The sequence below is a fragment of the Triplophysa dalaica genome, chromosome 22 (genome assembly GCF_015846415.1).
Source record: "Triplophysa dalaica isolate WHDGS20190420 chromosome 22, ASM1584641v1, whole genome shotgun sequence".
Taxonomy (NCBI): domain Eukaryota; kingdom Metazoa; phylum Chordata; class Actinopteri; order Cypriniformes; family Nemacheilidae; genus Triplophysa; species Triplophysa dalaica.
Window position 1 is genome coordinate 926,187 of NC_079563.1, and position 23,823 is coordinate 950,009.

The 23,823-nt window shown below is 35.3% G+C and overlaps 4 protein-coding genes across 13 annotated transcripts; 1 reads left to right on the forward strand and 3 right to left on the reverse strand.

The window, feature by feature from the left end:
- Positions 1-2,571: 2,571 nt before the first annotated feature.
- On the reverse strand, positions 2,572-3,845 carry lyrm7 (LYR motif containing 7). The gene is made up of 5 exons (XM_056736992.1): positions 3,777-3,845; positions 3,553-3,625; positions 3,282-3,352; positions 3,116-3,197; positions 2,572-3,028 (listed from the first exon to the last, which is right to left on the reverse strand). Exons 1-5 carry the CDS (start codon positions 3,792-3,794, stop codon positions 2,961-2,963), a joined length of 312 nt encoding a protein of 103 aa, XP_056592970.1. The 5' UTR covers positions 3,795-3,845; the 3' UTR covers positions 2,572-2,960.
- A 199-nt stretch (positions 3,846-4,044) lies between these two features.
- mat2al (methionine adenosyltransferase II, alpha-like) lies at positions 4,045-9,419 on the reverse strand. 4 transcript variants are annotated; one of them, XM_056736644.1, is made up of 10 exons: positions 9,288-9,396; positions 8,096-8,270; positions 6,905-6,982; positions 6,656-6,778; positions 6,385-6,497; positions 5,897-6,040; positions 5,545-5,763; positions 5,154-5,336; positions 4,857-4,990; positions 4,045-4,327 (listed from the first exon to the last, which is right to left on the reverse strand). In XM_056736644.1, exons 2-10 carry the CDS (start codon positions 8,100-8,102, stop codon positions 4,225-4,227), a joined length of 1,104 nt encoding a protein of 367 aa, XP_056592622.1. In that variant the 5' UTR covers positions 8,103-8,270; positions 9,288-9,396; the 3' UTR covers positions 4,045-4,224. The 4 variants fall into 4 exon arrangements, with proteins under 4 accessions (XP_056592622.1, XP_056592621.1, XP_056592624.1 ...); XM_056736643.1 differs by lacking the exon at positions 8,096-8,270 and having other exon boundaries at positions 9,288-9,419; XM_056736646.1 differs by lacking the exon at positions 8,096-8,270 and having other exon boundaries at positions 6,886-6,982; positions 9,288-9,304.
- A 1,210-nt stretch (positions 9,420-10,629) lies between these two features.
- si:ch73-234b20.5 (uncharacterized protein LOC449923 homolog) lies at positions 10,630-12,454 on the forward strand. The gene is made up of 3 exons (XM_056736660.1): positions 10,630-10,818; positions 11,598-11,756; positions 11,962-12,454. The coding sequence occupies exons 1-3, from the start codon at positions 10,816-10,818 to the stop codon at positions 12,103-12,105; spliced, it is 306 nt and encodes a 101-aa protein (XP_056592638.1). The 5' UTR covers positions 10,630-10,815; the 3' UTR covers positions 12,106-12,454.
- A 408-nt stretch (positions 12,455-12,862) lies between these two features.
- On the reverse strand, positions 12,863-23,736 carry hnrnpd (heterogeneous nuclear ribonucleoprotein D). 7 transcript variants are annotated; one of them, XR_008905103.1, is made up of 9 exons: positions 23,378-23,736; positions 18,069-18,237; positions 17,696-17,857; positions 16,648-16,779; positions 16,215-16,311; positions 15,237-15,392; positions 14,470-14,564; positions 14,066-14,164; positions 12,863-13,284 (listed from the first exon to the last, which is right to left on the reverse strand). XR_008905103.1 is itself a non-coding variant. In XM_056736649.1 (8 exons), the coding sequence occupies exons 1-7, from the start codon at positions 23,551-23,553 to the stop codon at positions 14,497-14,499; spliced, it is 960 nt and encodes a 319-aa protein (XP_056592627.1). In that variant the 5' UTR covers positions 23,554-23,736; the 3' UTR covers positions 12,863-13,284; positions 14,470-14,496. The 7 variants fall into 7 exon arrangements, 5 of the variants coding, with proteins under 5 accessions (XP_056592627.1, XP_056592625.1, XP_056592630.1 ...); XR_008905102.1 differs by having other exon boundaries at positions 13,626-14,164; XM_056736649.1 differs by lacking the exon at positions 14,066-14,164.
- Positions 23,737-23,823: the final 87 nt, after the last annotated feature.

Here is a 23,823-nt window from a genome sequence, read left to right on the forward strand (position 1 = left end):
ACAAGAATCTTGCAAAAGATAAAGTAAAATAGGATCACTCTTTAGCCCACTGTCTTGTTGCACGGATGTCCTTTGTGAACAAATGTACATGTTGTTCAAAGTGTTACCAGAAGGGGGCAGTAATGCCCTTACTGAAAGTCTTTATACGTCCAGCAGAAGAACTTTTGCATCTCATCTATGCGTGGCAGCATGGAGATAGACATTCACATGAGGTTTGTTACATGCAGATATTACATCTTTAATTAAAACTTGTTAGGGACGCTAAGATTTTAAAAGTTGGCTGTAATTTGGTGTTATGCTTAAATTAACTTGGTAATAGATGAGTTAAAAACTTTTTTGAAGGTTAACGTTCGATTGACCCAATGATTAAACACACTACCCATCTGACCCTGATCTAGGGGCAAGATTATTCACTCTTTTATGAGGGTCCATCTGACATATGTTCTATTTTGCTTTTCAAAAGTGTTTCTATCTTAATATTTGTATTCCGTTTCTTTCTTTTTCAGCCGGAGACCCGAGCGTAGAATGCAAATGTCATCGATTCGTCCCAGATTGCAAGAATAGTTTGTTTTACAAATGACGTGTTTCTTTTCTTCTTGTAATTCATGATGATATTTTTTGTAAGAATAAAAAATAAACTTGTTAAACAATGTATTTTGGGATTGAAGTGTTTGTCTTAAAAAATATTTGTAAGATGTCGTTTTCTTCCACTGCCTTTCCAAAGTCACATGCCTGGTGAGTTACCGTTAATGTGCTAGGCTATTTTAAAGACTTAAAAAAAATGTAATCCAGAATTATCCTGTTATACTGCTTCCTCTCTTGCCCTCCCCAATACAGTGGCGCTGTTAACATACAAGAGCAGTCTTTTATGTTCCCAAGGAATAGAATCGATTTTTATTTTATTTTTCGAAGACCGTTTAGCATCTCATAAGGTTTTGGCATAATAGACAAACATGCAGATACATATAATGATAAAAAATAAAATGGACTAGAAGAGAGGTATTCCAAGAGGTAATATACAATGGTTATTGATTCAAGATTTTATAGGACATGGACAATTTGCTAGTGTTTGTATTCTGTCATCCTCAATTTAGTTTGAAGGAGGTAATTCCGTTTTATTTGGTACATATAAGTAGTTTTTGCACCCAACATTATTAGAGACTCTGAAGAGCTGTAACAATAGAAACTCCTTAATAGTTTAAATCAGTCTAGAGGTTTCTGCATATAAGTTTGGAATACAATACAATACTTTAATCAGGTTTTCAGTCTGCAGATTTTTTTCACGCAGTTTGTGATGACCTGGGCCTGTATTCACAAACATCTGAAGGATAAATGAAGATCCATAACTTGCTGATTTAGGAGAGACTTAAAAAGAATGGGCTTTTGGTCCTAATTTTAGGACACCTACATTTTTGTGATAAGAGCATTTCACAAAGAGTTTTAGAATTAAAACTAGCTCCTTAACCTGTGAGACATTAGGGGTAGTGAAGAGGACTCATAAGTCACTAAAACCATATTACAAGAATCCTAAAATAATTGTAATACCGGCAGTCTACCTTGAAATGTAAACATTTTAGAAAGATTTCATGACAATGAGTTTAACCAAAAAGACTAGTAATATCTGCCGTTTATGAGACAGGCAAAATACTTTAAATTAGCTGAACATATACTTTATATGAACACAGTATATTTGAAAAAAATAACTAAAAAATTAGTTAAAAAATCATGTTGTTTATTGTGTTTTATAGTATTTGTTGGCTATAAATTAATATATATTAATTGCAATGTCCAACAAAAACTTGAATATTGAAAAATATATAGTTATCTGTTTTTGTAAATTACCTCTTCGCTTGTTGAATTAGTAATTTAGTGTTTATTTTATAATCCTAATTTGAATACGACAACAATTATATATTAAAATATCTTCTTTGAAAATGACTACATTTTTATTTAAGGATCTTAATTTAAATGTCAGCATGAGACCTCATTCTAGAATATTTGAAGAGTTTGGTTCCAAAATGAAATAACTCCTTTTAAAAAAAAAAAATAATCATTCATTTTATTATGTTATCATTTTTATTGTGATAGTTGTATTTTTAAGTTATTATGGCTTTAATCAAAGCAAACCAACAGCAGTTTGATTTATATTAATTGGAATGCACAATAAAAAATACATGATTTTTGAAATTATCTCATTTTGGAACCAAACGAGTAAATTATATGAGTAAATGACTGACAGATCATCCTCTATCAGCCAACAATTGTGGTCATAGTCAGTAAGCTTGCTGACATCATCCACAACAATGAGGTCAACCCACCCTTTTTCTTAGATTAAGATTTCATTCTGTTTCTTACAAAAAGTTGCTCTCAGCAACGATGTGAATAGGTTTTGAGTGGAAACTCTTATCTCAAAACTTTTACTGCTATGTAGGAAAGCTCTTAGTGTTAAGATAAAATGTTTTTTGAATGCAGGCCATGTTTTTTTAAAATCTGTTCAGATTTTAAAAGCCGTGTAGTGTATTCCATCCTTTAATGACATTCAAAAGGAAACAAAGGATTAAACGAGTCAAACAAGCTTGAATTATAATTTATTAAACATGCTAAAGAACATGCCAAAGAAATATTTACAGTGTGGCTGCTGAAGGTTCCATTATGGAGCATGATGGAGTTACATTAGACTTTGCTATGTGTTCTTCAGTGGAATTTAAAATCTAAAATAGTATGATTTTGGACGTTAAGTCAAAGACCTTCGATTTAATTTTACAGTGAACAAGCCTTTGAGAAATAAATGTATGTTTTGTTTTGTTTTATTGAATAACAAGCTGGTGTAACATTAAAAATTAAAAACATCTTTCTGAAATATTTGCAGAGGACAGAAATCTTTAAAAAAGGTTGTGAAAATAAAATATGACCTGTACAAACTTATTGGTGTCACTTTCAATAAATATAAATCTTTCAGGTTATGTTTTTCGTGGGTTATCACAGTAAGGTACATTTTCTAGCAGGAGGCTCTTCCGTGGCCGTAACACTAGAACAATATAAGCAAAAACCATTAGGCAAAGACAATAATCAGGACTTAAAACACAAAATACACTTTTACACACAAAATACTTACATATTTTGTTTTCCTCCACATGCTCTGCTTGTATTACATTTTCACGAAGGATGGTCTCGACTGATCGGGCCATTTTAAGCATCTGGAAAAGGTAAGGTCAGCGAAAGGTAAGTAGCACTGTGATCCAACCCACTGTAGCTAGGCTACATATAATCGTGTGACATACCTCTTTAATATTTTCATCTGATGTTTCATTTTTGTTTCTTTTGAATTCTTCGTTTATTTTTAACCTAGAAGCTTTGCATTCAACAAAAGAAGTGTTAGGCATTAACTAAGACTGAAATAATTTCAAAATCATTATTCACATACGGGTTCTTACAAACAAACTAACACATGTGAATAGTATAAACATTAAGATAACAAAGAGCTCTTTTGTTTATGTAGCATCTCAGTAAAATGCGCTGAAACTCGAGGTTGAATTTAATATTACCCGATACCTGTCATAGCTCTATTGTCATCTTTAAATACATCTTTTCGTGTTTTGTGCAGATCTTTGAACACCCGAAGCACCTATGAAATTAAAATGTTGTATTTGATCTCATTCTTTATTGATAACCACGTTTTATTTCAAACTTTGTCTGCAAAATAAATACCACAAAAAAACACAATCTATTAGCTAAATAAAACTGCATAAATAAACAAAAAATCGGCATATTCTCACCTTCATGCGTGACCCCATCACGCACTTCTTATTCGTCAATGTTTATTTAATATGGGCGCTGCACACAGCGCCACCTTCTTGACTGGAAGTGCACAGCTTTGTGGCAATATTCCTTTTCAAGTATACCCAGAACGATCCAGGGAAAATAAAGATTGGAAAATATCTTTCTTGTACCCCATTCTTATATTTCCAGAAAAAAACAAGTTAAAAGCATATACAATTTCACTTGTAAATTTTGAATATTTTCTTTGAAACAACTGAATACTGGTGCTCAAAAATATATTTTTTATTAGTCTCCAGTGATATATCTTTAATATTTTCAGTCAACATTTACAGTGATCAATACATTTACAAAACAATGCAGTAATAGCATAAACAGAATTATAAATTTATGATCTGGAATTTTTGGGTTATTCTGATGCTTTAATTCATAAATAAATTAAATATTTCAGAAGCTAAGTTTTTTTGGCTTTTCCCAAGGAAATTCCTCTCGTCCAAAGTGTCCATAGCAGGCTGTCTTCTGATAGATTGGTTTCTTCAAATCAAGCTCCCTGTAAGATGTTATTTAAAGTAATATGAAGCAATACATTGTAACATCGTTTTTTTGTGTGCGTGTGTGAGGGTGTTATATTTTACATTTTCGTTCACTATCACAGTTACCTAAAGGGATACTTCACCCACAAATGAAAATTCTGTTATCATTTACTCACCTTCGAGTTGTTCCAAATCTGTATCCATTTCTTTGCTCTGATGAACATAGCGAAAGATATTTGGAAGAATGCTTAAAACCAGACAGATTTTGTCCCCCATTGACTTCTATCAAAAGTGCCCCAGAACTGTTTGATGTCCTTAATTCTTCAAAATATCTTCTTTTGTGTTCAACAGAACAAAAAAATTCATAAAGTATTTTTTTTCTATTATGGGAGTCAATGGGGGGGAGCAAGATCTTTTTGGTTATAAGCATTCTTCCAAATATCTTTACCTATGTTCATCATATCCAAGAAATGTTCACAGATTATTAATTTAAGTGAATTGTGTTTTCAATTATGGGCCTTACTTTTCATAAAAAATGTCACTTACTTGACGATGACCCCAGGCCTCAGGTCAAAATTATTCTTAACAATCTCTAAAAGTTGGTCCTCATCTCGCGTTGTCGTCCCATAATGGAAAATAGACATGGACAAAGGGTGACTAATACCAATAGCATATGAGACCTATAAAAAGCAATAAATGTTACATAATAAGCATTAATTAAAATAAAAAACAAAGCCTACGATTCACTTATCTCCTAGAAATGACTTCATTCAAGTCTTACTTGTCTCACACCAACAGTTTATTTAAGATACGCCTTAATAATATTTAGCCAATAAGTCTCACCTGAACCAAAACTCTCCGACACAGCTTGGCTTTGACAAGTGATTTGGCCACCCAGCGGGCAGCATAAGCGCCAGAGCGATCCACTTTTGAGTAATCTTTACCAGAGAACGCTCCACCACCATGCCCACCCCATCCACCATATGTGTCAACAATGATCTTTCTTCCTGTGAGGCCAGCATCCCCCTGACAAAATTAGAATTCACTAATTCAGCTAATGAAAATTATGTAACATTTTGAGTATTTGCCAGGCCATTGTTTTGGGGTTGGTTGGTTAGTTAGGTAGATAGATAAGATTTTTACAAAAGCATTTAGTATATAAACAATAGTAATATAGATGCTTAGAAAACACCACTAATAATTAGAAAAACACTGAGGTTCTCCGTTTTCTTACTTGTGGACCACCCATAAGGAACTTTCCACTAGGCAGAAGGTGATAAACTGTCTTGTCATCCATGTATTTGGCGGGGATGACTGCCTTCACAACTCTTTCCATTAGATTTTGACGAATTTCAGCCAGCGGGATGTCAGGTGTGTGCTGAACGGAGATGACCAGTGTATGAATGCGGAGTGGCTCCATGGCACCCCCATTGTCACGATATTCCACAGTCACCTATGCAGTAGCAGTGCCTTTGTTAATCATTAAAAACATCATAATCTGGCTAGTTTCCAGCACTGTATACAGAGATAACTAGATGTTGGAGAACGATTTTAGATGATTAGTCATCTAGTCATCAACCTTTCACCTGAGTCTTTGAATCTGGGAGAATCCATGGACAAACTCCAGTCTTTGAAAGCTCCTTCATTTTGGCATTTAATTTGTGTGCTAGCATGATGGTGAGAGGCATACACTCTTCGGTTTCATCGGTGGCATAGCCAAACATTAAACCCTGTTGGAAAATAGTGAAAAGTCAAATTAAACAATCTTTCCTACATGTTTCTAAATGGAGAAACATTTTGAAAAGTAAGAGGATCAAAATGAATACTGTACTTAAACAAATTAAGGAGTGCTTTGATATGATTATTGCCAAAAGCATCAATAAAAACAATATTCAACAATAACAAAAGCAAAAATTCAACAAAAAATGTAGTGAATATGTCCAGAAAACAAAGTGAAGAAATAAGTATAAAGCATAATACATCATACCACACTTCATCGAATTAAAACTGATAAAAGAATCTATTTAAACAATAAAATAAGTTTGAAATAAAATGTAAAACACAATATAGTGACCTGATCACCAGCACCAATATCTTCTGTATCTCTGCCTTCAAACACACAGTCACTGATTTCCACACACTGTGGCTGCAGTGAGACAAGCACATTGCAGGTCTTGTAGTCAAAACCTGGAGAAAGTACATAAAATAAAGAGGGTCCATTGTGTTTATTTAATCAGTTATACCCTTTTCGTAGTAAATTAAGTAGCTAAAGAGTGACAAAAGGCTCTATATGACTTAAAAATCGCTGACATAGGTATAATATGACAGGTAAAGATAGTTGTTACCCTTGGATGAGTCATCATATCCAATACTCTTGATAGTGTCTCTGACCACTTTCTGTAGGTCCACTACGGCCTTTGATGTCACCTCACCACACAAAAGGATCATACCAGTCTTGGACACACACTCTGTTTCAAATAGTGTTAAATGAATGCAAAAATGAAACACCATTATTACATGTTAATATATATCTCAGAGATAGGTTCTGTAAATCAAAACAATTTAGTTTTCTAACATTTCCAACATGTGATTACCACAAGCTACTTTGGAGTCAGGGTCTTTTGCCAGGTAAGCATCCAGAACCGCATCGCTGATCTGATCGCACATTTTATCTGTTGTAATGAAAACAACGTTGTTATATGAAGGTGATTCGTTTATTATCAATGCAACTAGCTATAGGAGCATGTGTAGACATGTCTAATAAAACTGTTTAGCATTATACAGTGCTTAACACATGTATTAGTCCACCACCACCCAATGTTAAGTTAGTGGCACAGCTGCCCTAAACTAACAGTACTGGTGATTACCGGATTTATAATTTATGATTCTGTAATGGTTAATCCACCAGGGGCCCATTTCAGAAATGAGGTTTAGTGAAAACTCTTAGTATTTTAACCCTGAAATGAGGGAAACTCTGTGTTTTTCGCTTCAGAATGTGAGTTATGTCAAACCTGAGAAAGCGGGGTAACTTAAAGGAGAGGTCACTTATGCTCAGAGTCAGTAACCATAGTAACTTACTCTTTGAACCCAACCTGGTCGGGAGTAGTTTTTCTTGGGTAAACCCAGAGTTTATATCCATCTCTTTCCACCTCATTCATTCATTCATTCATTCATTAATACAATCATTCATGACAAATTTTGATCACATAGATACCATCTCAGTGACTTACAGTATATGTCATGTGTGCTTTTATAGAGGTTTCATGAAGAGGGTGAATTAATTTATAGGGATGCACTTTGATTTCAGGAGAACAATTTAGGACTCTGGTGGAATTTTGTCATTTCCCTGTACATTTTTATTAAAAAGGTACTATTTTTCTTTACAGGAATTTAGATATATCAAAATATATCTCATCCTTCCTTACATCAATAACATCAGCCACTGTACATGTACAGTATTACATCAGAGCATAATTTTCTCTGGACAATGATAAATTACTTAATAAAGTGTATAAAAAAAGTGCATGAATAAAGAAATTAATAAATACAGACATACATGCAGAAATTAAGCGATAGCGGTAATTCCATTCCATTCCATTTTCTACCGCTTATCCGAACTACCTCGGGTCACGGGGAGCCTGCGCCTATCTCAGGAGTCATAGGGCATCAAGGCAGGATACACCCTGGATGGAGTGCCAACCCATCACAGGGCACACACACTCACTCATTCAGTCACGCACTCACACCCTACGGACAATTTTTTCCAGAGATGCCAATGAACCTACCATGCATGTCTTTGGACCAGGGGAGGAAACCGGAGTACCCGGAGGAAACCCCCGAGGCACGGGGAGACAATGCAAACTCCACACACACACAAGTCGGAAGCGGGAATCGTACCCCCAACCCTGGAGGTGTGAGGCGAACGTGCTAACCACTAAGCCACCGAGCCACCGTGCCCCCCTGCAATAACGGTATTGAACAATTAATTTTGTTGTGCAGCCATTCCAACTCAAATCTGCTTAGAAAGGGGTTCGAACCGGCGATCAGTCTTACTTTACACGAGAGTCTGACGCCCTAAAGGTGTTCGTTCTATACACCATAATGTGTCATTTGCGTAAATAGAGCACTCATGGCACGTGAGAACATACAATTTTTTATGAATTTCAGTCTTATTTCTGTTGTATCATTTATTTAATATTTCATTTATTTGTTTATTGGTACATTCAACTATTTATCAATTTATACTTAAGTCATTTCCAGCACATCAGTAAATCCACTGTATGCAAATCGGAAAGTGTGTTACTCTCAAGTGCTTTCTGCCGCAATGTTTCTTTTTTTTGTGCCGTTGCCATGGTGAATCGTAATATCGGAGATCCATTGATGATGGCTTTTTATGGTCGTGGTGCACGCGCTTAACCCAGTGTAAGCCTACCCAGAGTAAATTGAACTAATTCAAATCAGCTGTTCTGAAACCAAAAACTCAAAGTTTCTCAGTTCTAGAGATTTGAGAATCTGGATTGAAATCAACTCTGAGTTCAAGGTTTAACCTAGAGTTGGTTGAGCCTCCTTATTGAAACGAGCCCCAGGTAGTGTACGCTCTTTAGTCATAGTAGTAGCATATTTCTGATGCTAAAATACAATAATTGTTGCTATGAATTTTCAAATTCACCTTTAAGCGCATTATAATTGTTTTTGTTTAGATGCCTAATTACAGTCAATAACATAAACAGTGATTGTAGTTTTTTGTTAATATGTGTGAATAAAGACTATTTAGTTGTTTCAATATGATATTTGCCTAATAAAATGTTTACAAGTTCTTGACAAATTCCCAAAACTTGTTTTCTCATTATTATGACAGTTGGTCAAATAAATTGCATTTGAATAAATATCCACATTACCAACACGATGACAACACTTCCAGTGACAATTTTATCTATTAACCTATAGCAATTAAAGCAATGTTTTACATTTACTCACCTGAATGCCCTTCTCCAACAGACTCAGATGTGAATAGGAAAGTTTTTCCTGATTTATTACAGCCATTTGGATTCATAATGAACGCAAAGTGAACAAAACTACTTCAAATGCAACCAACTATGGTTCTTATGGCTGAAGTGCAAAGAACTTTATGGGCGTGGCCTTAGATTACTGTTTTCACTTTTATGCCAGCTGTAAGATGAATGAGAAAGCCTAGGAAGTAGTTATGGTTGCCGTTTTAGAAATGGCCAGTAGAGGCATAAAATAAATGTTTTTTTGTAAAGAACCTATTGTGACGTGCAGCGCTAAATATTTTAAAAAGTACCCAAATTAAATAATATAAATATATCGCGTTGAAATATGCCAATGTTTCAATAATATAGGCTGCGTTAGTTGTCAATGTGATGGTGAAGCACGTAGACGGCGACGCTCTGGACAGCCAGAGTAGTTTTTCATGATAAGGATTTGTTGTGAATGGAAACAAATCACTGTATTTAGGAATGTATTTTTTTATGAATACTACAGAAACCCACTGCTTACAACTCATAGGAGAAGTCGGGCGTTCAAAGTCAACAATGTGCCTTCGTGGCACCGGAAATTACGGTGTTGTTTCATGATGGGAACTGTAGTTTTTACGCGTCCGCTAGATGGGACAAAACACAGATTTCCCTAGTCTTGCGTTAATCTAATCTACATAAAAAAATATTAATAATATTATTACATATTTCTGTTTGTGCATTTATGATTATATAGAACAAATGGCATGTTTACATTTTATATTGATATTTTGTCACTGGTGTCAAATATAGCCCATAGAATCTCCTGTTCATGATTCATATACACGTCGGGTGAGCTCAATAATTAAGGGTTTCTGAACTAAAAGGAATAGTTGAACGTCATCTTTATTCGTGCAAACATTAATCCTTTATTGAATGGAATATTACATAAACTGCAGTAGTCTACTTGTAGTGTCCAGCAGAAACATATAACTGCAGTTCAAAATGGATAGTACAATTCTAAAAATGGATGTTGTCAGATAGCTTCATAATAAAACTGCTGATGTGAAACCCTTTGTCCAAATCCTTTTTAAAGCTGTAACTTTACCCAGCTGTTTGACACCTTCAGAACAACAGGTAGTATATTATCCCAGCTCTGCTCTACCTTTGTTAGCAAGCCAGATAAAATAAACATTGTTCTTTGAGCATTGTAGTCTATATTAGCAGAGATCTGCCTTACATCAAGTCTTTGCAAAGCAGATGGTGGGTTGGGCCAATGTTAGAGACTCCTAAAGAGCCAATAGGAATTATTGTTCTCTTAGGATGTGGTTAATGAGCAACCTGACTGGGAGGGGAAGGTCTGTTTGCAAATGAGTTCTGCAATGTTCCATCCTGTTTCTTAGTGCCTTTAGCTAACAAGAAGGAGAAGTTGCGTTTTCTAACTTTATTTTTAAGCAATGGTTCTAATCCTGGTGTAAACTTACAACAAGAGGTCAATTCTTGAACCCAGGAACGTATTTAACAGCACCAGTATGGTAAGTACAGGAAAGTTTTGGCTGTTTGGTAGTGTTTATTTAAATGTTTATTTGTTCAAAGGTTGGACCAACCTGTCGGGATGTTAAAATATTAGTTTTCAAAGGTATAGGCTACATTAAGTCGTGTAACAACAAAGACACAACAGACACGATAAAATGTTTTCCACAGGTCATGACACATTATCTACTAAAGCTGTATTGCTTTATCTAGATCTTTGGACTCGGCTGCATATGATTGTTAGTCAGGAAGTCCATGGCTTCCAAGGAAGAGGTGGCAAATGAGGCAAAAGTGTGTGTATATATACATATAGTATAAATGAAGAGTTTAGTTCACAAACGAGATAACTCAAAATTCATGTTGTTTTTATTGTGCAACATTTAAACTTCATTTGATTTGTTTTGATTTAAGCCATTATAACTTAAATGACTCATCTCATTTTGTAACCGAACTCATTTTGGATCCTAACCCTTCATATATATATATATATATATATATATATATAAAACAGAAATATTACCCATTGAAACATCTCTGACCCTGCTCTATAGTTGTGTACATAGTTAATGGGTTGCAGTGTAGCCTAATTACGGTGTACTTACCCAACAAATACAGATAACTACATGTACATAATATGGGCTAGGTTCAGGACGACTACCTCCTCATTATGGATTAAGTACATTTAGTTTGCAATTAGATAAGGAATGATACATTTCAAGTGGTAATGTTAAATGTATTGTTAAGTTGTGCCCAAAAGTTCTCTGTTTACAATATCACGTAGGCTGACTACAAGACTGAACCAGCACCTACAAAACTCAATCAAGTTCAGGATCAAGTTAATGATGTTAAAGTGATTCTCAAAGACAACATCAACAAAGTTCTGGAGCGAGGAGAAAGGTTAGATGACCTGATCGGCAAAACAGATGATCTTCAAGCCACGGTAAGACCAACTCGATGTGCTGTTCTTTTCTTAAAAACAAACACCAACATTCAAAATATCTTGGTAATTTTTACCTTTGAAAATTTAAGTAGAACTTTAATGTTCTTGATAGGTTGGCAGTTCATAAGATTAATGGCAAATTATGCTCAGCAAAGTTTTACTTCGACATAATGTTTTATTTCTGTAATTATCTGCCTTTGTTTAGGCTGACTCATTTCAAAGGACGTCATCACGTGTTGCCAGAAAGATGTGGTGGAAAAACACTAAGATGATGATTATAATAGGTGTGGTAGTGCTTGCAATTATTGTGTTAATAATTCTGCTGGCAACAGGAGTGATTCCCTCATAATCCATTTAGATCATATTAATGTATATGCCCTTGTAAAGTATATTTAGATGCATTTTTTACTGTGAAATGTTTTCTTTTGCTGCTTTCGCATAAAATACATTTCAATTGACATTCTATATAAATCTGTTAAGGTATAGTAGTGTACATATTTTTTTTCTAATGGGAAAATTTCAAATTTCTCAAATCCACAGCACAATTAATTACAAATTAACTCAAGTAAATGTATCAGTGTAGTATTTAACATGTGACTTGACATTTTCAAATCAAGACGAAGCCATTTCAATAATTTTGTTAAAGAAATAACCAAAGGAAACCGAATAAAGTCTGCATCCTCTGAGAGGAGTTTTGAGTGGTTTGAATGTTGTAATTTCTTTTATGACAATGTGACTTGTCATGTGACTCCTGAACTTCAAACTACAGTCAAATAACTTTGTACTTATAACACTAGCTTTATACTTGACGAAATATACTTGATGGGTTTATTGTTCTCTTTTAGTTTCAAGATCAAGATATTGTTTGAAAAGGCTATATGACGAAATTAGTATGTTTATGGGGACTGTGACTACCATCTTGGCATCTTTTGTTATTGATATCATTCAAAAATTTAAAGTGCAGACTGATATATTTATGAGCCTGCCAGCAAATACATGGACTGATATCCAGATATGTACCTTTGTTTAATGAAACAACATAAAGGGTGAATAAATGATTACATGTTTGGGTAACTTATTTATTTAATCAATGAAGAAGAGTTGACTGACTTTAAGCTGATATACTTTATTTCATCCATTGTACTATTCAATGGCTTACATAACTCTGTAGCAAAATACTGTAATATGAAATGAATATTAAATGGCCTACATGCTGTTAGCAATAAATTAATCATTTGTATACAAATAACTTTTAAATGATGTGCTTTAGTAATTTAGATTAGATAAGCTACCACAAATTCGGGAACAACAAACTGCAAACGAATTCTGCAAAAAAGGGTTCATAATCAAACACTTCAATGTAATTTCTGGTTTTGAATGAACTTGAAAATTAATTGGCAACCTAAGACTAATTCTCATGACTGTGGGTGTCGTAATAAATGTAGTAATGTGTTGACCAACTCCATTTTTAACATGTTTTGACATCTTGCTTTCTCCTCTCAGTCTTGGCCTTCCTGCGTCTCACACTCTGAAAAACAAAAAAGAAAAGATTAATAATGTTTTAGAAAAACAAAACTAAATAAAATGTAAAGGAATCCCATTTCTTAATCATTTTAATATGGAGGCAAGAAATGACTACAATAGGATATACAAAAAAAATACAAATAAAGTACTAAAAAACGTTGTTGTGCAACCAGCATAATAATTTGAAAACTGAGTTCATAACATTTAATGCAACACTTTCATTTGATAGAAATTAAAACACAAAAGGAAAGCATTTCAAGTGAAGTTCCCATAGTCAATATGTCCCTTTCAAGATTTTAAAAGGTTAAAAAAGAGAATTTGTTAGATGAAATTAACATTGTTTACAGGTAAGGCTGTGTCCACCGCTGTCAGTAGAAAATCACACAATACAAATGTAAAAAAGCACTTCTCCAGCGCAGCGGCATCCAAGTACAAACCAGCTTTTAGCTCATGGACTACAGGATATTACAGCTACTCGAGCTACAAATAAGGAAAAGCAAGCAATTACAAGTAAGATTAGGAGTGCATATTACCACTGGAGAAAGTCCAAAGAAAGCCGTATCCTTCAAAAAGTGAACAGTTAATAAATTAATTGTATTTACCATTACTTGAAGGCGTCTGTAAAAAATTGCATTAAATTATAACGTATTACTACATGAAACCAATCCCAATAAGTTTTAAAAGGAACATTAAAATAAACAAACGTTAAAGCTTGATGTGTCCTTTTTATGTTTTTGTTGCTGTAGTTGTTTACAATTCGTATACAGGATGTTGGAAGACCATACCAAATAGGAGCATTCGAGAGCGTACACCTCTCGTACCCTGTCCGCATTGAGCGGGCCTGAGAATCGTGAAGTCAGCTCATGGCCTGCAAGAAGTCCCCGCTGGCAGGTACAAACAAGGTATATGTCAGAGTTAGGAGACAACAATCTTCTGTTTTCTTTCGTTGTAAATCCATACTTTCTGGTACCCATTAAGCAGTACTGTACCTGTTAATTTTTACAGTTACATAATGGCAAGAAACAGCCAAAAGCCAGCTGTTACATTACTGCCAAAAGACCAAAGTCTCTATGTTACCACTACTGTAAAGCACTTCAGGGTGCTGTGAAACTAAAAAAAAAATTAAGCAACGTACATTACAGTACTTGATCAACTAAAATGGCTTATATTAAGCAGCGCTATGACATACCTGAAAGTTAATCGCACCATAAATACGTTAATATGGCTTGTAACTGTTTTGATGGCCACCTCGCCTTAGGGATTTGCCGTAACCGCTCTGCTGATCTAGAGGTAGGAGCACAAAACACAAACAATGCAAACATCTGCAGTTAAATATGTTGTCGTAGGCCATGTTGAGAATATCTCTGAGTAATGTGAATTTTAAAAAGCTATTTTTGATTAAATAAAAGACAAAATACACCCTCTAAAATGCAATAAGTCGAAATGGAATTCATCTCGTACTTTGACGTAATACTTGCAAGATACTTACGTTATAATAGTACTCAAACATTTTGCAAAGTACTGTACTCTGTAAATATGGTAAGAGACAAAAATTTGTGCAGTAAATGAATGAATGTTTGAAAATGGTTTATTTTTTTAACCGCCCAGTGGGCAGTGATCAATTTTTGCATGGCCTACAGATTTACAGTTCTTGTCCAATGGATTCAAGGCACTTTGACAATATGTTTTCAAGCTAAGACATCCCTTTCTATTTAGCACCATAGTTATTATAATACATATGTACAATATAGCTTTGTGCAAGCAAGCCTTCCCTGTGAGACATAAGCAATTTAAGCAATAATCTAGAGTTCTATGCATAGGCATGTATGATACAAGCATGTGCATTCTGCGCAGAAATTTTAGTGCACAATCGTCATAGTCCCGGAAGAGTACCAACAATCCATGATACAATATATCCTTAGTTTTTCATCTGCGTTCACAAACAGTATTACATACTGCTGTAGTCACCATAGCCGTAGTAGTTGTTGTAACCCGAGTAATCATAGCCCCCGTATCCACCATAGCCTTGATTGTTGTAGCCATAGTTTCCGTAATTTCCATAACCTTGATTCCAGTAATTTCCATATCCCTGGTTCCAATTCTGATTGGGACCTGTAACAGACACCATAGTTTTATCACAACCCTGTATAATACCTTTGGAGTTAGAAAAGGAACTTCATAAAAAAGTATGAGTGTTATTCATGTGTATGTTCCATGAATTCTATGGAAAATTTATTCAAGACTGAAATTATGCCTACACCCCCACATTTACTTATTGGGACTTATGTCACGTTGGTAATATACATGCAGACACGTGATATATAATATATATATTATATGACAGCTACCCTGAAGTACTGTGTAGACTATAGTCAAAAAATATAGTAATATAAATTTAGGTAATTTGTCAGTAATTAGCAACAAGCCATGAATGTAATGTTACATGTGTTTCTGGCTTTGTTTTATGGTCTTATTAGGTAAACTCCATGACAGTGAAAATATTGTATCATGTGGTAAAAAGCTTCATCAGTTATCAAGAATGTGCTACAGTCACATGCCTATAGAGGGTATGCATGTGACATCACTTTCCCACGTGCACACACCAAGATAAGCTCCCTTGAGTGGCAAAACACTCTGCTTACAATATCAGGAATATCCAAGGACACCTGGTTCCTTTTTAAGCCATTAGGATCACCGTCAAATCCAACTGCTTTTAATTTCAGGAAATAATTGCATGTTTTAGTCCTGGTTTCTTCTATTAAAAGTAGCCATTTTGTTGGATGTTTTACCACTCAGGGGAATGTGTCATGGTACTCAAGGGGCGGTGTCCCAGCATGTTCACACGAGAAAGTGAAGTCAATGCATACCCTCTATATACAGGGCTTTCTTTTATAAGCATTTCAAGTTAAAGAGAGAATAAGCCTCAGCCCTTACCGCCTCTCCCTCGAGATCTGGATGAGTAGCCCACTCTTCCGCCCCACTGCTGCTGCTGCTGGTACTGCTCCTTTGACATGGCCACCTTGATCTCACACTGTAGACAAATTAACATTCAGAACTCCGCCACAGACATAAACCAGTTTTGACCCTTACGATATTTTTAGGATAATTTATCCTCCACCAAAATAATATAATAAAATGTACATTCAATTCAATATATCATCAGCGAGCATCACTGACTAAAAATACGAGCACAGGTTAGTTGTAGCTGTGGAATCGTTTATCAATTCTACCATAAACATTCAAAGTTTCCTGCTTACAATGTTAACTTGGAAATGATACCTTTTTTTGCAAATACCCACAATCTTGGAATGAATCTTAGGTCCTAAATAGCAAGAGAGCATTTATACTGGTCTGAAAAACACTGTACCTTGCTTAGACCGATGTTATGGTACTTTTTCTCCATAATTTTCTTCACTGGTTCCTCCTCTTTAAACGTTACGAAACAGAAACCACGCCTTTTATTTGTCTTGTTCTCCATTGGCAGCTCAATGGACTCCACCTAGGAGGAATCCACACATCTTAATTAAACAAACATAAATACTGTGGTGTTTATCTCAGTCATTAACGTCACAAACTAGTGCATCATAGGCGTAATTTGGTGGTAGGACATTTACATTTCAGCATTTTGCTTTTGTCCAAAGTGGTGTACAAAATTGAGGAAACAATGACACGATACATGTTTAGAGGACAACAATAATACAAGACTGCCACCACATGTCTAGCACTTATTGAAGGAAATGGGGGGAAAAACGCGGAAGATGCATAGGTCCGATCACATGTTGTTTTTAAAAGAGCCTGCAGCCCTTTATTTGAGTATGTCTGCTACTGTATGTGTCTACATTTAAAATAACGAATTTGAGCGCACAAAAGACAGGACATTGTATTTGAATTTGATGCAAATCTTAATCAAATGGAAAATGTTCTAACTATAGTTTTATATGAATAAGATGTTTTCTAAAGCAAAACAGAAACTTGAAAGTCCATTAATAATATTATTGGGATAGAAAAATTGTGTTAAACAGCAATTAACTTGAGCAAAGTAACAGGTAAAAATACAAATTAGCATGTTTATTTTTCCATCTGTTTCCCTGTGCATTATAAATCCTGCTTGTCACTGCTGTCCTTCTGAAACCTGGTATCTTTAAATATCCTGATTTTAATTTTTTGCCAATATTATTATTATTGTTTGATACTGGGTTTTGCAAATATATAAAAAGTATTAAAAAGTGCTTGTCAAGTATTAAAACACAGTATATAATTATTTTTAAAGTACAGTGTTATTTCTGGTTCCTGTGTTAGAGGAGGGCTGAAATTGACAGTCAGAGCAGAGTAGCCACTTTTAAAAACAAAGTTACGCCGCTGGAAGAGTTTAATCTTTTTTTTAAGACACAACCAAATATACACCTTTTCTATACCTCTCCAAAAGCATCAAAGTATTCTCTAATCTTCTCTTCTGGAGTATCTGGGGAAAGACCTCCTACAAATATCTTCTTCACAGGCTCTTTGGACTTCATGGCTTTAGCCCTCTTAGGGTCAATCACTTTTCCATTAAGTTTGTGCTCCTTTTGTGTGATCACCTTTGACAGGAAGCAAATGTATTAGGAATGGATGTAATTAGTTAATGGCTCCATTTCAAAAGCCATATTACATTTTACAATTTATATAAAATTTTAAATAGGCTGAAACAAGTCATATAAAAACCTGGCAAGCGCACACCATATTTATCTCACCATTAAAACACGTTATAAAATCTTGACATATTTAAAAGTATTGATGGGAAACCTGTACCTTTTCCACACTTTCTGCATCTGTAAACAGAACAAAGCCAAATCCTCTTGATCGGCCTGTTAAAGGATCCAATTTTAGAGTACAGTCGACCACCTCTCCAAACTTGGTGAAGTAATCTTTCAAGTCTTTCTTAGTTGTGTCCCAACTCAACCCTCCAACAAACATTTTGCTGTAAACAAAAATACAAGAGAATAAATGTGCTATGTGTGAAGTAATCATAATTTGATCTAGTGTTATAAGCATAACGGGCCTCATTTATCAATCGAACGCAGAAATCATTTTACGACAGGGTTTACGTGTGATTCATCAAATATTCGTATGCCGCAAATCTCATCGTACGAATGACCGTACCTTGATAAATGTGGCGGCTGATATCGGTCGTAATTTACATTGCAAGCCCCTATAAATTCAGGGTGTAGACTCCTCGCTCCTAGATTTTGCGACATGGAGAAATGTAATCCAGCCAAAAAGGGGAATTTTTCCAATTTAGAAATTAAAAGTTAAATTAACCTTGTAGGCTAGAAGAAAATACTTAATAAATGTAATGAAAATGAGAAATCGCATCGGAATCTATTTTCACATTAGTTATAGAAAAAAAAATCTTTCCATTTGTCATTACTCCTTTTCAGCTATCAAAAGGGTAAAGCATTCACAGACCATAACCCTATCTCAAAACTCGCGTAGTCGAACTGAGACCTGTCGCTCACATCCATTCTGATAAACGTCCACTTTTCTTGTTGTTGGACACTCCATAAACAAAAGTAGGACCTTAAAAATCACAAAATATTTACTCTTTAACATGAATCTACACTCCATACACCATAATGACAAAAAAACTGAATAGAACTTGGAAAATGTACAAAAAATTAAAAAAATGAAATAATTACAATGCAAAAGTATTCATACCTTTAACTCAATACTTGGTTAAAGCACCTTTACAGCCTCAAGTCTTTCAGGGTATGATGTGACTAACTTTACAGATCTGCATTGGCCAATTTTCTGCCATTCTTCTCCTGAGATCATCTCAAACTCTGTCAGGTTGGATGGGGACCATCAGTAGATAGACAGTTTCAGGTTTCTACAGAGATGTTCAGTGAGGTTCAAGCCCAAGCACTGGCTGGACCACTCAAAAACATTGACAGAGTTGTCCTTAAGCCTCTCTTGCATTGTTTTATCTGTGTGCTTAGGATCACTTTCCTGTTGGAGAACAAACCGTCTGGCCAGTCCGAGGTTCTGAATGCGCTGGACTAGGTTTTCTGCTTCTTGGTCCCCGCTACAACAAAGCCTCTTCGCCATTGATTTCTCAGTTTGGCCAGGTCAAGTAGAAGATCTGGTTGTTCTAAACGTCTTCAATTAATTATTAATGGAGACTACATGGTCATGTGAACCTTCAATACAGCAGATTTTTGTAGTCTTTCTCAGATCTGTATCTTGATACAGTTCTGTCTCAGAAGTCTATTTTCAGCTATGAGAGCTTTTATTAAGAGGTGTGAGGCCTTCCAAATCATACTCACTTATTCAATTGATTTTGCCACAACTTAACTCCACTCAAAGAGTGGTAACATCAACAGGCAAACTGGAATGCTTATTCTAAATACTATTAAATACTTCTAAATACTTATTTTCATTATTATGGTGTATGGACTGGTTTTTTTTTAAAGGAAAACTTGTGTAGACAATTTTTTTAAGTAGTTTAACACAGAGCAGCAACATAGCAATATTAAGGGGTATGAATACTTTCTCAAGCCACTGTGCAATGTGTAACAATGAAACAACACACTGAACACATGAAAAAACCTATTCAGAAGACGTTCACAACATTTGAATTTGAATGGCAAATGTGTTTGGCAAAGTTGGAATCTAAAGCAGCTGCAACCTCCTCAATGTTTACACGCAGGTTTGAGTGTAATCGACTACTACGTAACTAATTAATTGACAAATTGAAACTACTACTATAATACACAACTTTTCTTTTAGTTCATAACTACACTCCAGTAATGACAAAAAACTACTAATTCCCCATTGACTCTTTGGCTTACTCAAAGCAATGAAGGTACCAAAAGAGTACTGTAAAAACTGCTTATTTCTTTTGACTATTTCTCTTATTGTCATGGAACTGATCTGTTTGATTGTGTAGTCACCAACTTCCTGTTTGCCATATTTATATAATAATACTGAAAATATAAATATATATTGAATCAGATACTTTTAAGCTATAATTTTAAGTATATAAGTTAAAATTGGGGATGTTGATTTTAGATTTTTTTGTTCCTCAACAATAACCGACAGCCGTTAATCGTTTTTTAGACTCACGATTGTCTTCTTTTGCATATTGTGACGTATATAAAAGGAAAACGGCTCCCGAAATAAAAAATGTAGGGTGGGACTTAATTTCGCCCATCCCTGATAGATTGTATCTGGTAAATTGGACGTTGCTAACAAAATGGAGGCAGATTTGAATGTCAGCCCTCCTGCTGATACGCCACCAGTACCCATTGGATAGTCAGTAGGGTCTGTTTTACATCATGTAGAGAAAAGGTGTAGTTGAAAGGGGAAGGGGAGCTAAAAATGTTTTATTAAATATGACAAGTGAATAAATGAATAAAAAAACAATGATGTGCACAGATAAAATATTTATAATAAACCCTGCAACACTGTGTTAAAAAATGTATTGTCATTTTTAATTTCTTATTGACTTTAACTGTTAACAGATAAGATTAGAACATGCGGTTACTATTTCATTTAACTATAACAGACGAGTGTCTGTGAGCCATTAAAAATGCTAACAAATGTTCTTATATAGAACAGGGGTTTAATTTAAAACATTATTTGCAAAACAATATTATCACGCTTTAAGAAGGATGAGCTATTGGGAAAAAACTGTAAGAGTTTTCATGGGATAAATTTTAACATTTTCTTATGTCATGCGATAGCTTTATGTGAGAAGAAAACAAAATATCATAAAGTTCATGAAAACTCTGCTACTGCTGTCATCTGTCAGTCTCCAATTGCTCATATTTGATAGTTTTTCTGTCAGAATTGGGCATGACTGCTGTATATTGATCTTGTGGTTTTATTTCTTCAAATATAGCGTCACACAGGTTTTATTTTGGCATCTTCCACTCCATTTGCTGCTTCTCTCCAAATATAGCCGCGCTGCATCAGACCAAATAACCCAGCTACAACAAACAGGCTCTAGTTTACACAAATTTTCTTAACAGTGTTGTGATTATTATAAATAATTTATCCATCCATATCATTATTTTTTGTATAATTAATTTGCAGTTGTACCTTTTAATCAAAAACATAAAGCTCCACTCCCCCTCTAAACAACAACTCTTTTCTTCTTGACGTAATGCCTGAAAAAGAGGTAGGACTGTACTGACAGTCCAATGGCTCTGGTGGCGTATCGGGCCAACTTACAACTATCCAATCAATTAGGGGAGTGTGACATGAAGTTCCACCTACTTTATTTCCAATTTCAGAAGCCATTTCACTCGGATATACGTTACAGAAAAGAAGAAAATCTGTTTCATGGTTATTTTTAGCTGCGTGCATACCACCAGTGACTCTGTGGGTGTGTCACCCGACTTATGCTATGAGAATGTTAAAAGGGATTTTTAGCTTTGGTTGTCCTAGTAACAGTAAACAGTGCAGTAACTGCCAGGAGACAGATGATGTGAGTTCCACTGCTTTACTCCCACAGGTAGTGGCTGTCTTCACTCGCACTCGCAATTCAGTACACTACATAATAAATAAAATGATTAAATGCCAAAAAAGTTGTATTTTGATGTTTTAGTTTGTCAAGGATCACAGGCAAATATCGTCACTTCAGTCACGCGTCAGTATGTTCCAGTGTGTGCATATTCTTTTGCTATGCACTTCAAAAGTACCTACTAATTCAAGACAAAAACAGTATCAACTATAAGGGCTTAGTATAACCTGGTGAATTGGGACCCAGGGAATGAGATTGCATCACTCATAAATCAGCATTTTGCTCGTGTGTACTATTGTGCACATGTATGCTCAGCAGGGGCACTACTAGGTATGCTGGGCCCCATGATCATGTTCAGGGGGTCCCTCTCCGTCAGCCTGTGAACATGTTCCAGGAGGGTCCCTCTCGATTGTTCCGCAAACGTGGTCTAGGGGTCCCTCTCAATCGGTTAAGCTTTCATCCAATTTTTGGGCCCGATTAGCACAGAAGTGTGTTGGCCTTTAAGATCGTTCTAACCTTTCTCCCCCTTACGGCGCCCCTGGTTCTCCTGGTTGAGTGTACTGGTGATTAAAGAACTGTTAAAACCAATCCATGACATGAGAACCATAGTTCCACAGTATTATGTCTACTGTTCAGAACACACATCCACAGTTCCAGTGGATCAGCACATCTTAGTTCAATGTACCGCGGAGCTTCTAATGAAGAGTTGGCAAAATACAATTCATAAACACTAGAATATTGGCTCGTATCGAATGACTGTAGAGCAAGTCTGAAAGAGAGTAACTTTTGGATTACACAAAAAACGGTTTAATCCAATTTGGAGAACTGGTTTCAAAAGAACGATTCGTTTACCAACCCGACCAATACTGAGTTCAGCTATCAGAGCCCTTTTTAATATGTTTCCCAGCAATGATTTGAAGTAATAACATAACAAAATGTAAGATTTTAACTATAACAAACTACATTATGGTGGTATGCTTAGCAATCGTATCTTTAAATACATAATAACATGATAGGAGTTATTTGTAAAAGTCAAACCGAATCTTATAAAAATTAACCATGGTTAAGGCCTTCTATAGTCTATGATTTTTGTGGTAAAGATCACTCATCGTTTTCTTAAGGGTAGACCTAAATACGTTCATATTGATTTTAATGAGAAAGAGAATTGTCTTATGTAAACATATTTAATTCTTACAATGGACCACCAAGAATAGTTTTTTTATGATTTATTTGCTTCTCCGTATTTGTCTAAACCTGTTAGGATGCAGATAATTGAGCAAAAAGAAGTCAGACCCATTCATATACAATGTGAACGATTTAACTAGTAATTAATCGCTTGAACACGTCAGAAAGAAATCAGTCACGTCGACCTTGAAGTGGTTAAGGTAACTCACTGAATGCGGCAATCTACATCCTGTGATGTTTATTCGTTTGAATGAAAAAACGTTAATTGCGTGATTTACACTTTACATCTGGTGATGCCATCGGGAAAAAACATAAACAATTACAAAAACAGTCAATCGTTGTACATGAAAATGACGTGTAAATTGGGATTATTTACTTAAATCGCCATATAAACATTGCAATAACTCACCCTTCATCTTCCTCATTTTTACTGGCATCTATCTTAGACCCTTCCGTTTCTCCCTGCCCTCCGTCATCCGTTCCAGTGACTCCCGTGATCTGCTCTTCAGCCAGAGCCTCCCCATCATCTTCCTCCATGTTCTTCATCATCAACGGGTCTTCGCCTAAAATCTGATCCTCCGACATAACTGACGAGCTACCAGCAAAAATAAACGCAGGCACGGAAGATTTTGTAACTTGTATGGGTTGGAATAATAAAAATTGATGTTAATTTAGCTTCCGAGTAGTCTTTCCTTCTGTTTCTGTTTGTACGGCTGTCGATAGCAACGGAGAGCGCTCACAAAATGGCGCAGAGGCGGAAGTTGAACGTCATTGCGTCAGGTTTGAAACGCCGTGACGTTTAACAAATGTCATTTGGCTGTCACTGAAAACGTAGTTACGTTAAACTAATCAAAC